This window comes from Phascolarctos cinereus, unplaced genomic scaffold (genome assembly GCF_003287225.1).
Source record: "Phascolarctos cinereus isolate Bilbo 61053 unplaced genomic scaffold, phaCin_HiC Scaffold_726;HRSCAF=1367, whole genome shotgun sequence".
Classification (NCBI taxonomy): domain Eukaryota; kingdom Metazoa; phylum Chordata; class Mammalia; order Diprotodontia; family Phascolarctidae; genus Phascolarctos; species Phascolarctos cinereus.
The window spans coordinates 110,426,728-110,443,267 of NW_027556098.1; the positions used below are offsets into that span (position 1 = coordinate 110,426,728).

General features: G+C 41.6%; 1 protein-coding gene across 2 annotated transcripts in view; it reads left to right on the plus strand.

The window, feature by feature from the left end:
• Positions 1 to 9,344, plus strand: part of UPK1B (uroplakin 1B) — a 44,715-nt gene extending 35,371 nt beyond the window's left edge. For both annotated transcript variants that reach the window (XM_020985855.2, XM_020985854.1), the window contains exons 7-8: positions 6,860 to 6,943; positions 8,300 to 9,344. In XM_020985855.2, coding sequence (XP_020841514.1) covers positions 6,860 to 6,943; positions 8,300 to 8,350 — 135 coding nt within the window. In that variant the 3' untranslated portion in view covers positions 8,351 to 9,344. The remainder of the gene's footprint in view (positions 1 to 6,859; positions 6,944 to 8,299) is intronic.
• Positions 9,345 to 16,540: the final 7,196 nt, after the last annotated feature.

Consider the following 16,540-nt stretch of genomic DNA (forward strand, 5'->3'; position numbering starts at 1 on the left):
AATGCTGCTAGTTACAACTGAACTAATATTAACTTCTGTCTGAGTGCAATAGAACATATGGGGAGTGGGACAGAGGGGAACTGAACCTGTAATTTCATTGTTTCAGGGAATACCTGAGAAAGAAATTCCCTCTACCCATGCAGGGTAGCAACTATTCAGCAACATATGGTCTTCGAGAATTGCCTAGAGCACTGAGAGGATAAATGAGTTAGGTAGGGCTTCATATGTCAGAGGAGGGAATTTAATCCATATCCTCTGGATTTTGAAGCCAGATCTATTTTTGCTGCCTATCACAGTATAAGATATTCTGAATATAATCTGACATGCTTTTCAAAATGTCATGGTGATTTGGGGAGGAGATGGGGTTGTTCGTGAATGAGCATTTCTCAGGAAAACTGATATAGAACTTCACAGAGTTATTAATGGGCAAACTCATTTAGGGAGAAATAACCCAAAATACATTTAGAAAATGATGTTATTTAGGTGCATTTAGAAATGCACTGTTAGTTGTAACCCAGGTAAAGGCCTTGGGAGTCATTCTAGATGATTTACTGAGGATGTTCAAACAATATACTACTGAAGACAACAGATGTTGCTCATCATGAAGAAGACTATTAGAAACAAAACAGAAAGCATTTCCTATCCTTCTATAAAACAAAGTTTGAGGTCCCCCAAAAGTCAATGGATAAATGCATTGATGGACTTGAGCAATACATTACAAATAAGGAATTACACAGGAGTTGTGGTGCAAAGGATATCATCTGAGAAATTTAACGACTGGGACAATATAAAGTGAATGTGAAGAAAGCTTCCTGCAGGTCAGGTGGGTTCCCTGTGGCAAATCTGTGGGAGTACACAGAGGACAGTCTCATTGGATGGGCAGGTATGAATGTGTTACAATCTGCATCACTGAGGGGAGCGCTCACATTGATGAGATAACAGATCCATGCACATCTCTGGTCACTGTATCTTCCAGAAGGTATGAACAAAACAGAGGAGGTCCAGAGAGGTGAAACTAAAGTGATAGTGATGAGGTTGGAGTAGGAGGCCTGTTGTATGACAACAGGCCAAACGGTATTTACTCTTTAGCCATGGTAGGGTAGGTCAGGGCCTGCTACGTGCCAAACACTGTGCTAAGCACTGGTCGTGTCTGATGATCAGGGAGGGCCTGGCTAATGAAAACATGGACTTATTCCCTAAATCCCCAAGTGCAAGGATAATGGGCAGGTACCTTTTGAAACCTGAGTAAAGTAAGTTTAGGACAAATAAAAGGGCCACTTCAAATGGTAAGTAATAACTCATGGAGAGGTGTAGGGGTGTTCAGGAGAACCAGCACTTCTTGTGTGGGGACTAATGAGCCGTTTTCAGGGCTGCTCATCCATCTTTGGTGCCCACCTATCACCCAACTCTCACCTATGGCTCCAAGAAGCTGTAGCAGCCACACCCTAGTAAACCATCTTAGCAGACAGGCAAAACCAGTTTGAGAGTAACCAACATGCCTCAAACATGCTGGTGTGTTAGGGGGTATCTACCCCAAGCATATGAATATTTCCCCTGGGGAATGGGCAGATGAGGACAATTTGTTCCAAAGGCCATGAAGGTTGGCTGAAGCAGGTGCTGCGGGGTGCTAAGAGCTTGGTCAGACATTGAAGATGCCAGGGTCATCCACTGCATTCTGGGCTTTCACCAGTCACCTTGACTTTTGTCCTGCAACTGGATTTCGATGACAGGAAAAGAGACTGAGACTAATGATTTTGTGCAACTCTGCCTCACTTAAATCCAATTCACGAGCAAGTCAAGACATCACCTTGTGACGTCATTGGTCCTTTTCAAAAACAAAGAATGAGAAGCAGCTAGGTGGCCGCAGTAGATAGAGCGCTGGCCTTGGAGTCAGGAGGACCTGAGTTCAAATGTGGCCTTCGACACTTGAAACTCATTAGCTGTGTGACCCTGGGCAAGTCACTCAACCCTAATTGCCTCACCAAAAAGCAAAAAGACAAAGAAAAAAACAAAGGATGAACAACAACAGAAACTTATGGAACCCTTTACACTGAAAGAGTTGGCATTGGTAGGAAATGTGAATGGATTCAGAAAGGATTAGGACAAGTGTTAAAAGACCTAATCAAAAATGGCAACAAAGAATAGTAGCTGAGATTTTTTTCCAAAGTCTCATGTTTAAGATTGATCTTGTTGGGGATGGGCGTATGTGCCCTCTAACAGTGCATTTCTTGGGCCTGCACAATGCCACACTGAGGACTTTCAATGGTGCACTGTAGCAGTTCCTATCTTTTTATGTTACACGGGCACTTTCATGATTTACCGATAACGAAGCTCTCTAGCCAGCTTTTCTTGAGCCATTTGAATTTGCTACTACTTATGACCTCTCATTGTTGCATTTGTATATTCTATTACATTAAAGTTTATATAAGATAAGCGTGAGCATGTGTATGTACATATATATAATGTACATATACATATGACTTTTATTATGACACTTTAAGGCCTACAAAGTTCTCGATATGTACTATCTCATTTAGTCAATAAGTATTTTTATCAAGTACCCACTCTGTGCCAGGCACTGTGCTAAATACACAAGGTGGGACTTTACCTAAGACTTGACAGAGGCCAGAGAAGCCAGGAGGCAGAGGCAATGAGGGAGAGCCTTCTGGGGATGAAGGGGGATGAAAAGGCCTATAATCAGGAGGTAGAACACCTTGTGCAAGGAACAGTGAAGAAGCCAGTGTCACCGGATGTCAGTATATGTGGAGGAGAATAAAGTGTACGAAGACTGGAAAAGTAGGATGGGGCCAAGCGAGGAAGGGCTTTAAAAGCCAAACAGAAGGTTTTATATTTGATCTTGGAAGTAATAATAAAAATAACTCAATAAATTGGAATTTATTGAACAGGGGAGTGACATAGCCATACCTAAACTTCAGGAAGATCATTTTGATAGATGAGTGAAAGATGGGCTGGCAGGGAGATCAGTTAGGAAGCTATTCCAGTAGTCTAGGTGTGAGGTGATGAGGGCCTGTACCAGGATGGCAGCAATGGCAGAGAAGAGAAAGGGATGTGTATGAGAAATATTGCAAAAGTAGAATTGACAGGGCTTGGCAACAGATTGGTTGGGGGGCTGGGGGGAGAGAAAAAGAAAAATGAGGAATCAAGGGTGAGACCTATATAGCAAGCTGGGGGACTGGGGGTTCAGTGATGCCCTTGACGGTAATAAGGAAGTCAGGGAGAGGGGAGGGTGTGAGGGGAAAGGTAGTGAGTTCACTCTTGGACATGCTGAGTTTGAGTCTATGGGATATCCAGTTCAAGATGTCCAGTAGGGAGCTGGAGATGCAATCCTGGAGGTCAGGAGAGAGGATAGGGCTGAATAAAAAGATCTGAAAATCAACTACATGGAGGTGGTAATTTATTAGAACACTCAGCAAAATAGCATAAAGAAAAGATAGAAGAGGACCCGGGACAGAGACTTGGGGGATACCTATGATTAGTAGGAGCAGCCAGGATAAAGATCCAGCAAAGGAGAGTGAGAAGGAGCAGTCAGGTTGGAGGAGAACCACTGTGGTGTAAATCTACAGAGAGGTCAAGGAGAATGAGGATTGAGAAAAGGCCTTTGGATTTGGCCATTAAGAGATCGTCTACCCCAGTGACGGTCACTCTGGCCAACTCTGTTTTGCAGTAATGTCAGTAATTCACTGTAGAAGGTCAGTAAGGCAATGAACATTTCTTCAGTATAAGTGCCAGGCACTGGGCCAAGGGCTAGAACATGACTCGGGCTTCTCAAGGAGCTTATGTTATGATAAGGGAGACAACAAAGAAGATACGTAGAGGAGAGGGAAGGAAATCTGAAAGGGGAGGGCATCAGCAGCTGGAGAAAGTGATCTTTGAATTGAGTCTTAAAGGAAGCTGGAGAAGGTGAGCAGGCAGAGTATTCTGGGGATGGAGGACAGCCGGGGAAAGGCACAGAGATAGAAGATAGAGGGTCATATTTGAGGAACTGCACGTTGGCCAGTGAGGGGATCATAAGGAGCAGGGGGGAGTGGCATGTGAGAACACAGGAATGGTAGAAAGGGTACACTGCTAAGTAGCCTGGAATAGTGGATTTAGTGCTAGACTTGGAACCAGGGGAAGGGGAAGGAAATGACCACATTTTACAATGATTAAAAAAAACCCAACTGCATTGTAAAGTCAAATCACTGTAACATTGTTCTTAATGCACTAATTCCACCCCATGATGTCATTTTCTCCCCACTGTGTTCTTTTGTGCATTGACTGATGACACTGAGTAAGTTATGATAATCCTCACGTGGTTCTCTAGGTTAATGGTTATTACAAGTGTGGCTTTCATCACACAGCTGTGAGTAAATTTGTTCTGAAGTAATAAAGGCCCTTTACAACAAACTCTGTGATCCTCCTTAGGATCATTGACATGTGGTAGGTGGTTGTTCTGCTTTTGCTTTTGAGGCAGGTGGCCAATTTTAGTAACAATAATTTACCTTGTAGGAGTATTGAACTAAAGTTACTGTACATGGAGCCCATATAAATTCTAGCAGTCCTTATTCTCACTTGTATTGGCAAGCCAAGTCCTCAGAGCATGGCTGGTTACATCTTTCCCTTGCAGGTTCTGCACCAAATAGCAGGTTCTCCTAATGCTATCAGCTTGAGCCCCAATTCCAGTCTGTTCCCTTCCCTGTCCCCATATCAGTTGCCAGTGATTACTGCTCCAGTACTATTTGCCAGGGCTAGTTAGTATCAACTCAAAATCATTAATAAACAATGAACACCAATTAGCTTTTACAAAGGATCTGTGAACAGAAGTACAAATACATCTCTTTCTCCCCCCCCCCCCCGCCAAAAAAAAACCCAGGGCAAATGCTCTCCTCTACCCCCTTAGTCCATGAAGGAGAATAGGCTCAAATGTAAGTAGTTGCTACTGACCATTTGGCTCACCAGCTTCCTTTCTGGACATGACAGAGCTGCCAGGCTTCCAGGCTGAGCTGGATCCCACAAGTTGCTCCTTGGGGCCCTGTTCCTCACCAGGCTCAGCTGCTGGCAAACATTAGTGTGGACTTCCATCGATGGTCCTCTGGTAATACTTCTAGTTCACATGGATGTAGCCTAGTCCATTCCATCTCCAACCTTTATTTACCTAAGAATAAGAAGAATGAAACAACAGACAGAAAGCCAACAGAATCATCAAGGCCACATATCAGGCTAATCAGTCAATCAATAAACATTTATTAAGCCGCTACTATACTGTAGGCACTGTGGTAAGGCCTGCAGATACACAAGGCCTCTCTCCTCATCAGGCATTTAAAACATTCCCCCCTCACTCCTAACCCCCTCCCACCATACACACCAATTACCACAAAGAAAAAGAGAACTCGGTTTGGCCTTTTGTATGCACACCCAGTTTGGGCTAAAGTTTTACTTCACAGCTCAGCGCATGAATGGGAAGTGGTCACAGAAAACCTAGCAAGCTCTGAAATGGTGGACAGGACCCACAGGTGTGGTGGTAAATGTGTAACAACCAGTTCTCTGAAAAAAATTTACCCATGACACACTTTTTAATTGAATCTGCATTATTTAACATTTTATCTATCACTTTCTTAAGTCTAGACAATCAATGAAACAAAACAACAAATAAAGACCTGATTTGTGGCTTGGTAATTTCTGAGGTATAAATACTCATTGAAAATTTAACAATCAGTTCTAAGCTGGTTTGAGCTGGCTCCCGCCCACCCCGGCCAAGCACCTGCATTACACCATCATCACTCACTTCTAGAAGCAGACTCACAAAACCCCTAGGCAGGTTTGCAGCAAGAGCTGATTGTGCACATTGCCACAACTGGGCCATCATTGGCCAATCCCCTATCATATATGTAAATGCTATAAGCGCCAAAATACCAACACTTTTGTTAAATAGAGAAGGACTTAAATGCATCAATTTCAAAGTGTTGAGCAAAAATTACTGTACTCCCACCTCAACAAAACAGTGCTGAATAAACCATGCTGTCTGAACTGATGCGAAGTGAAGTGAGCAGAACCAGAACATTGTGCACAGTAATAGCAATATTATACAGTGATTAATACTGTATGATGATCAGCTGTGAATGACTTAGATATTCTCAGCAATACAATGACCTGACATAATTCCAAAGGACTCATGATGAAAAATGCTCCAGAAAGAGAACTGATTGAGTCTGAATGCAGATCAAAGCACACTATTTTTCACTTTATTTTTTTCGCGGATTTTTTTTTGGTCTGTGTTTTCTTTCACAACATGGCTAATATTGATTGCACATATATAACTTATAACTTATATAACCTATATAAGTTATATTTGTAAGTTATGTTATATAACTTATACAACATATAACTTGTAATGTAGTACATATCAAATTGCTTACTGCGTCGAGGGGGAACAGGGGAAGAAGGGAGAGAGAGAATTGAGAACTCAAAATTTTAAAAAATGATTGCTAAAAATCATTTTCACATGAAATTAGGAAAAAAAATAAAATATTATAAAAAAAATAAACTTGAGAGCTAGAAGAGACCTCAGAGGCCATCTAGTTGAACCTTCTCATTTTACAGGATAAGGAAACTGAAACCCATGTAGGTTAAGTGACTTGCCCAAGGTCATATGAATGTTAAGCATTCAAGGTGGGATTTGAACCCCAGTATTTCCACTCTAGAGCCATTGAGCTCTTTCCACTATACCATAATGCCTTAAGGGAAGAATAGCCTTATTATGTCTAATAATGCTGTAATCTATCCCTTATCATTCCTTTCCTTCCACATCCTGCTAGAGGGGTATGATTTGACACTAATTGCTCCTTGGGTCCTTCGCCAGGGTTGTTATGATCTGATCTCTGGACCAATGAACCGGCATGCCTGGGGCGTTGCGTGGTTTGGATTTGCCATTCTCTGCTGGACTGTAAGTATTTCCTGGTGTGAGTTGTAATAATGAGAGGATGCCAGAAGCATGAAAGATGCTATTGTCTCTATATTCTAATTTCTAGTCTTAAGAAACCAGTCCATGCAGCTGAAGGCTGGTTGGTATCTTTCCTTTGACCTGTGACAGCTTTACTTTTCCCAAAGGCCTCCTTTTCATATACCCCTTTATATATGGTGGTTATTTACAGAGTGCATAATTGGGAGAATGAAGAACACATAGTGGTAAGAGAGCTGCTCTTGTAATCAGCAAGAATTGGGTCCAAATCCCACTTCAGCCACATATTAGTTGTGTGACCATGGGCTAGTCACTTACCTCTCTGAGCCTCAGTTTCCTCATCTGTAAAGGACACAAAATTTAGGAGTATGGGTTTATCCTGAACCTTCTGTCCTTAGGTTCCCCTCCTGGCTGACCTCATAAGCAGAGCCAGTATAGGAGCCCACAGTCATGCCTACCTAGCTTTGAGTGTCTCTAATGCTTGGCCACAGTCATTTCCTGGAGGCCTCAGAAAAGCCCAGTTTACATGAACAGGATACTTTGGAAACTATAAGTCACAACTACAACTTGAATGGGAAAGTCCACAAGCTTTGCAAGCTATATTTCACAAATGTCAATTATCATCATCCTTACTGGTACTTTTTAACCACTATTACAGAGAGGAAGTATGACATAGTGGTTAGAGGGAGGAGCTCAGAGTCAGGAAGATCTGAGTTCAAAGTCCTGCCACTGCTACATACTGGCTGTGTGATCCTGGGCTAGGCAATTAACTTCTCAAGGACCCAATGCAACTAACTATAAATTGCAGAATAGCTGTTGATTTACATTGATACAGACAGTTTCCTCACCTAAAGTTCCCAATGTCAATGAAACTACAGGTCCAGACCAAATATGTGTGTGTGTGTGTATGTATGTGTATATAATTATTATTATGATAAAAAAAATAAGAAAAGGAGGCTGCCCTTTAAAGTAATAAGTAAAACCCCAATAGCAACAGCCCCAAGTTAGGAATTGATCTACCGTAAAGATGGAACCCATTAATTTGGCCTATATTTGTAATCAAAGAAAGGGTGTGTTCCTGAGGGGAGTGATTCAGCAGTGAAAATGGGGGAATAGGAAAGGCTGTCTAATGTATCAGAAGATTCTTGGGTGGGGATATTTGGGGCCATTAAATAGGAGTTTATAAGTAATACCTCTTCTCTACCAATGTCCTTGTAGTGTTTTTTAGGATAGAATAGGATAGGATGCCTCTTAGATTTGAAGGTTGCATAAACCTGAGTGTTACACCCTCCTAAATATGAGAGGTATTGCTAATATAATGAATTCTTAATTTTTTTCTAGTTCTGTGTTCTCCTGGGAACCATGTTCTATTGGAGTCAAATTGAATACTGAAAGTAAGAGTAGCACCATTGTTCTTCATTCCTCCCAAGTCCCTCCAGAGTTGGTGCATGGACCTATTCATCACTCTCCAGATACTATCCCTTTTGTGCTCCAGAGTAATGGAAGCATTTTCTACTCATCAAACTGCCTGGTCTGATACTGCCAAGGAAGCACACTATTTCACTTCTCTTTTTCCTGGATCCCGTAACTCTCTTCACTAGGGTGTATCATCACTGTCTTCTCTTGCTGTAATGTTTCCATAGATTACACAGGATACAAGATCCAGAGGGGATGTGGATAATAAGTGTTCCCGTCATTAGCTCATCTGCTCATTGTTCACTTTTGGATCTTGAGACATTGAAAAGGCCTCTGATTCCTGATAATTCTGATAGCAGGCCTGGTTTGTTTTGTTTGTACAAACTCTTTGTAGCTGGTTGGTGCTTTTCTAAAGAATCAAATCCATCAGAGAGTGGAGGATGGAAGGTGCTCTGCCCCATACATACTGAGAGGGGTGAAGGAGCAAAGGAGAAGGTTTCGATTACCTACCCTGTCTTTGGTTTCTCTGTGTCTAACATCTGTGCGAATACTCAGTGTCCCTTTCATTGCTGTCTACATAGTCTTTCTGTTCTCGGGGCAATTACTTACTTTCACTTAGCTAACCACAGAGACTGAAATCATGTGTCCTCTGTTCAGTGGCCCCAGTTGTTCTCTTGCTTTGAAGCTGTAGGGGTCAATTCCATAGGTTCCTATAGGCATGTAACAGGTTTGTGTGTCTAATAAATCTTGGTCTTGTACGTTTTCAAGCAACTGAATTGAAACACTCTTAAGTGGGGAAGGATGAAGCTCATCTATATCTTGTGATAGGCTGCAGTTTGTGGGAATTTAGGGGTGGAGGGTCATCAGAATATCTCTCTTTTGTTTCATTTTCATGGTATCAAAGGGAGGTTCCTAAGTAGCACTTGTTTCTAAATGTTTCTATTAATAAAATTGACTTGAGAAATTTTCATTTCTGTTTTCTTTCTCATCATTCGTTTTTGCAACACATTTAATAACATCTGCTTTGTTCAGAGCACTATGGGATCAAAGGATTGTGGATTTAGAGGTGAAAGGGACCTGAGGGCCTCTAATCTGATCTTCCTTATTTGGAAGACAAGGAACTTGAGACCCAGGCTAGTTACCTAGCTTGCCAAGGTCATACAGTTAGTAAGTGAACTTAGGTCCTCTGAATCCAAATCCAGCCATTTTCCCACTACAACAATTAGATGCTGGAGGAGATACAAAATTTAGATGTTTTTGCTGCTGCCTTCATGGAACTTGTATTCTATTGAGGAATGATAAAAACTAGATAATATTAAATGCAAAATAGAAAGTATTATATGCAAAGTGCATTAAAAAGTTCAATTCAACAAATATTCAATAGGTGCTTACACTATGTGCAAAAAAATGATGCTAGTCACTAGGAATGGGCAGCTAGGTGCAGCAGTGGATAGATTGCTGGGCCTGGAGTCAGGAAGGTTTGAATTCAAATCCAGTCTCAGACACTCACTAGCTGTGTGACCCTGGGCAAGTCACTTACTCTTGTTTACCTCAGTTTCCTCATCGGTAAAATGAGCTGGAGAAGGAAATGGCAAACCACTCCAGCATCTCTGCCAGGAAGAGCCCAAATGGGGTCACAGAGAGTCAGACATGACTGAAATGACTCAACAACAACACTAGGAATACAAAGAAAAAGGCAAAGTGTTCCCTACCTGCCCTCCAGGGGAATACAAAATGTGCACAGTTAAGGATGATACAGGGAAAGGAGGCAGCAGAGAACGGGAACTGCAAAAATGTGAGAAGGGAGAACACTAACAACCAGGGGTGGGTGGGGGGGGTCAAGGAAGGTTTCATGGGGCAGACGGCACTTGAGCTAGGCCTCGAAGGATGATAAGGCTTCTGGAAAGAAAAGGTGAGGAGAAGATGTATTCTAGCCTGTACACATACAAGTTGGAGGAGATGGCATTTTGAGTTTGGGGAATAGCCAACCACCCACCCAGTTTGGCTGGAATATATAGTATGTGAAGAGGAGTATTGTGAAATAAGGTTAGAAATGTGAACTGAAGCCAGCTTATGGGAGTCTTGAATGTCAGAAGTAGTTTGTGTCAAAGTCGAAGATTATTGAGTGGGGAAAATGACATAATCAGACCTGTGCCTTGGGAAGTTTAGGATGAAGAAAAGATTAGAGAGAGGAGTGGAAGTGATCAGAGAGGTGATGCGGGCCTGTAGCAGGAGGACGTGGGTATGAGGGGAGAAAAGGAGACCGATAAAAGAGATGTCAAGGAAGTAGAATCAGCTGGACCTGGGAACTGATTGGGACTCCAGAATGAAAGAGAGGGGAGAGGCAAAGGTGACTGCAGAGTTGTGAACCTGGATAACCAGGAGGATGATAGTTAGTGCTCGCCATCATGTTGAGAGGAGCGGTGGGGCTTGAATGGGGAAGGGAGGTAATCAATTTACTTTTGAACATGTTGAGTTTGAAGTGCTGATGGGACAGACATTCGGGTGGAGATATTCATCCAGGAATTAGAAATGTGGGACTATAGTTCAAGAGAGATGAGAGCTGGATAAATAGATGGAAACTATCCATACAGAGACAATGACTGAGCCCATGAGAGTGGGTGAGATCACCAAGGAAAAGAACATAGAGTATAGAGAAGAAAAAAGGGCCTAGGACAGGGAATTGGGAAGCAGCAACATTTAAAGGATAAGAGATGGATAATAATTTAGTGAGGAAGACTAAAGGGAGGCTAGGTGGTGCCATAGTGCACAGAGTGCCAGGCCTGGAGACAGCTTCTGGAGTTCAAACCTGGCCTCAGACATTTACTAACTGTGGGATCTTGAACAAGCCACTTAACCCTGTTTGCCTCAGGTTCCTCAACTGTAAAATGAGCTGGAGAAGGAAATGGCAAATATCTCTAGGATCTCTGCCAAAAACAAAAACAAAACAAAACATAAAAACCAAACAAACCCAAATGGAGTCACTGAGAGTGGGGCAGGACTGGAAACAACTGAACAAAGGAAGACTAAGAGGGAATGGTCAGAAAGGTGGCAATCATGCCTACCTGCCAGTTTTTCAGCATTCCTTCCTCACATATTACCTAGGTCATTTCCCCCAACCTGATTCCAAGGATGCAAATAATATCCAGAAGTAGAGCAGCAGCAGCAGTCATCACATTTAACTATTAATAATTAACTATTAACTATTTAATGGACAAGCTTTGGAAGGGCAATTTCAGGCAAGTGGTGAGTTAGAAAGAAGGTTGAGAAGTAGCTGAATATACCCAGTGATACCACTACTAGGAATTATAACCCAACAAGGTCAAAGATGGAAGAAAAAATACCTTATATTCCAAAATAGTTATAGCAGAACTTTTTATAGTAATAAAGAAATGGAAGGAAAGTAGCTGCCCATTGAAAAAACTCGTATATGAATGTGATGGAAAATTATTATGTCAGTAGAAAATGACATATATGAAGAACTGAGAGACTTGGGAAGACTTGTAGGAATTGTTTCACAGAAAAATAAACAGAACCTGGAGAACAGTTTGCACAATGACCACAGTAATATGTGAGGAAGGAATGCTGAAAAACTGGCAGTTAGGTATGATTGCCACCTGTACTCCCCCCTTCCAGCCCACCCCCATCCTTGTCCTCTCATTCTGTAAAGAGGTCATTGATCATAGGTACAGAAGAAGGAAAACAATGTATTCATTTGTTTTGCTGAACTGTACTTCCTTATCACAAGGGAGGGTTCTATGGAAGAGGAAGAGAGAGTAAATTGGAAATGACAGAGCAGAGGGGGAGGGAGAAAATTTAAAACACAAAATCTTATGGAAGTGAATGTTGAAAACTAAAAATAAAGAAATTTTTTTTTGGGGGAAAAAAGATATTCTTTTCTCAATATTTGCCTTAGCAAAAAGGACCTTTCATCTTCCGAAAGGAGGAAAGGATAAGTGAAGATAGAAAAGATTTGAGAAGTAGAGTATACACTTTGCATCTTCTGCCCTGCCTGGTTTCCACTCCAAGGAACAAGCTACCCCTCCCAGCATAAGCTCATTACTTCTAAACTCACTGTCATGCTGTTGACTCAAGCCTTGATTGGCACCACCTCACTCAACCTCTTCTCCCCTCTGGAGGGTGGAAGGATAGAATACCAAACTCCTCCCAATGCCTTCTTTTATAGAGGGCAGAAACCAGATTCTCAGCTCACTCACATTGATGCCCTGCCTAGTTTCAACTCCACAGAAACAAGATGCTCTTGTGCCACGCACCCCAGTGTCCCATTCTCTCTTCTTTCCTGCCTTCTTTTGTGTTTTGTTCCCCCTTTAGACTGTAAACTCCTTGAAGGCAGGGACTATCTTTTTATTAATTGTATCCCCAGCACTTAGCACAGTGCCTGGAATGTAGTATATGGTTAATAAATGTTTACGGGATAGAATTGAGTAAGGCAAATGAAGAAGTTGTTATCTGTGGGGCACACATCCATTGTTAAGCCAGATGCATGGTATAAAAAAATGGCTTCAATTCTCTCAGGAAAATAAGAAATGAAGACATCTACTGAGAAGGAAGATTGAGGGTGGCATTAGGGGCTTGTGAAAGCAGAAGGCTTAGAATAGTTGCTATAGAAAGCATGATAGAGAATAGTTTAAAAGATGGTCTTGTGGCAGTGAGGGCCTAGTTGCAGTTAGATAATATGAATTTAGAGTCAACCTCACTGAGTCTGCTATTTGAGTTTCTTCAGAGTTCAAGATAAGGAGTGGGCATGCAGGTGATCCAGGGCTGAGCAGTGACAGGGTGTGACTAGCAGTAGGATTTGGAGGGGGTGGGGAGAAGGCAAAGGATTCAAGGGAGTGGACAGTACATTACTGAACTGCTTAGCTATGGGAATAGCTAAGTGTCATAGTAGATAAAGTATTTGGCTCGGAGTAAAGAAGGCCTGAGTTTGAATCCTGCCTCAAATATTTAGTTGTATAATCTGGGTGGTGCAGTGGATAGAGCTCTGTGTCAGGAGTCAGGAAGACTTGAGTTCAAATTAATCCTCAACATTTACCACCTGTGTGACCACGGGCAAGTCATTTTAACCTCAGTTTCCTCATCTCTAAAATGGGGATAATAATAACACCTACCACCCAGAATGTTGTGAGGATCAAGAGATACTAATTGTAAAGTATTTAGCACAGTTCCTGGTACACAGTGTTATGTAAATATTAGCTATTTTTATTATTTAATCTGGATAAGTTCCTTATTCTCTTTCAGCCTCAGTTTCCTCATTTGTAAAATGGGGATAATAACAGCAGCTACCTTCCAAGGATTGTTTGAGGATCAAATGAGATAATATTTGTAAAGTGCTTTGTAAACCCAATTGTTATCATTACTTATTTTTATTTGTTTATTCATTCATTCATTCATTTGCTTATAATTTATTTATCTATGTATTAGAAGATCAAGGCAATGAAGGGAGGAAAATAAGTCCAGAATAGAGGTGACAGATTAGGAGAACAGCTAGTGATAGCAGATTAGAGGGACTGGAGGTGACAGTGTAGCCCAAAGGACAGATTTAGGAAGAGTTAAGCAGAGGGAGACATAAAAGGGAAGGAAATTTTCCATAGAAAAGAGAAATTGATTTCAAAAGCATGTGGATGAAGCCTCATTGAGTGGGGGGGGGTTTCTAAAGTGAGATCATCTCTGTGGGTTGTTGAGGTAGAGTTCTAAGTCATGGGAGCTGATGAGGCTGATGAAATGGGAAGCAAGGGTGTCTGAGGGGTCATCATCATGAATGCTAGGATAAAAGCAGGGGTTAGAATGTAGGAGAAGACTGGGATGTAAACCAAGTACTGAGCTCCTTGAGAACAGGGTGACCTGGAGGCTAATAGACCATGTGATACTGACAACAGAATGAACCTCAAAGGAGAAACAGATGCTGAACGATGATGGCAAAGGGAGGTTCTAAGAGTGGCATTGGGGAGCAAGGAGTGTGCTCTTGGCCAAGTTTGTCATGAACCATGAAAAGATGAACAACCAGCACTAAAGAATCTCAGTATCAGGGTGAAGGGTTAATGTATAAGATCTTCCCTATCCAGAGCCTAAGCCAAGGGACAAGGAACTTCCCTAATGTATTATTCTGGGATTTGTTCCAACCCAGACCCACCTTGGGGAACTATTCCTTAGAAACAGGTCGTGAGGTAAACATCCAGGGACTTCGCCCATTCCTGGGTATTGACCCGAGACATTTTTGATATAATAAAGATTGTTCTTGAGGTTGGAGAGTTTTGGCCACACCTCTCAGGTTCCTAAGATCAATCACCTGTTCCTTGGCTCCCTGCCTTCTTTGTGTAAGGATGAGAAAAAGGGTCTTTCTTGGGAAAAGGATTTTGGGAGTCTTCCTCGGAGAGGACACTCTGCCGTAGGGACTTTCTCAACTGAAACCCTGACGGCTGTGATACAGGACTCCCCCAGCCAGATGTTCAGGAGTTGATGCTTCCTCGGATTGGTGATGTATTTCTTCTTCTTTATCTCTCTATCTTTCTGTTAATAGTCTTTGCTTCTAATATTGTATAATCATATGTAATCATATTTATATGCATGTGTGATCATGGGCAAGTTACTTAACCCCAATTGCAGAAGAAGAAGAAGAAGAAGAAGAAGAAGAAGAAGAAGAAGAAGGAGGAGGAGGAGGAGGAGGAGGAGGAGGAGGAGAAGAAGAAGAAGAAGAAGAAGAAGAAGAAGAAGAAGAAGAAGAAGAAGGAGGAGAGGAGGAGGAGAGGAAGAGGAGGAGGAGGAGAGGAAGAGAAGGAGGAGGAGAAGAAGAGAAGGAGGAGAAGGAGAAGAAGAGGAGAAAAAGAAGATGAGGAGGAGGAGGAGAAGAAGAACAAGAACAAGAAGAACAAGAAGAAGAACAAGAAGAGGAGGAGGAGAAGAAGATGATGATGATGATGATCCTGGATCTTACTATTACTCACTGATACTCTACTTTCTTCTTTAAAAATAAATTCTGATATTCCTCTGTTTGACCATAACCTTCTATCCTTCCACTTCTTCCTATGTATTACCCTTCCTATACCTGATCTTTGTTTTTATCACGACCTGTAATCCCTCCCCTCCTAGGTAGTTTTTCACGTCCTTATCATTGCTCTGACTTCACTTTTCTCCCTTCCCAATCTCCACTCAGTTAAACTCCACACCATCTTCTACTCTCAGATCCCTTGCCTTCTTGTCCTACACCTGTTCATTCCTCATCAAACCCCAACCCTGGGTTATTTTCACCATCTGCCTCATCCATTCCTGCTCATACAAACGAAGATGGAGAAAGTCACACAAGTATATAAATGAGAGCCATTTGTTATCTATTTGTTTATGTTATTTTAATAATACTTATGTTATCTATTTTATTTTAATAACATCTCTTATCTATTTTATGTCATCTGTTTGTTCATGTTATTTTAATGACTTTTATGTTATCTATAGCCAGTTTATGTTATTTAATTTCAACTAGGCCCTCACTGCAGCAAGGCAATCCTTTCACTATTCCCTAATTGATTCCCTATCCCACTCTTCTCAGAAGCTGTTACAAACCTTCTCTTCTCTCCTCAAACCTTCCCCCCACACTCCTTTCTTCTCTCCTCTTATCTGAGAACCTTATCTCTTATTTCCCAGAAAACATTGTGAGAACCTTCTCTTCATATCAAAACCTCTTAACATTCCTCACTTTCTCCTACTTTCCCCCAGTGTCTAATCAAGAGATGACTCTTCTTGCTAAGGCCAACCCTTCTTCACATGATCTTGACTTCATTTCATCCTCTCCAGTAGATCATCCTTTCTTATCTTCATTCTCTATCTTCTGGTTTCTTCCCTACTGCCTTCAGACTTTCTCAATACTCTCCCATTCTTAAAAAACAAAAACAAACCCCCAAAACAAAAACACCTTCATTAGACCCTACCTTCTCCTCAAGCTATCATCCTATATCTTTCCTCCACAGCCCAACTCCTTATTGTTATTCAGTAGTTCAGTTGGATCTTCATGATCCTTGGACCATAAAGTCTTTGGAGTTTTCTTGGCAAGAATTGGACATTTCAAATTGAATTCCCTGAGGATATCTCAAATTAAACCTGTCCATAAGATTCATGATCTTTCTGCATAAAACCTTCCTCTGACACACGTCTCTA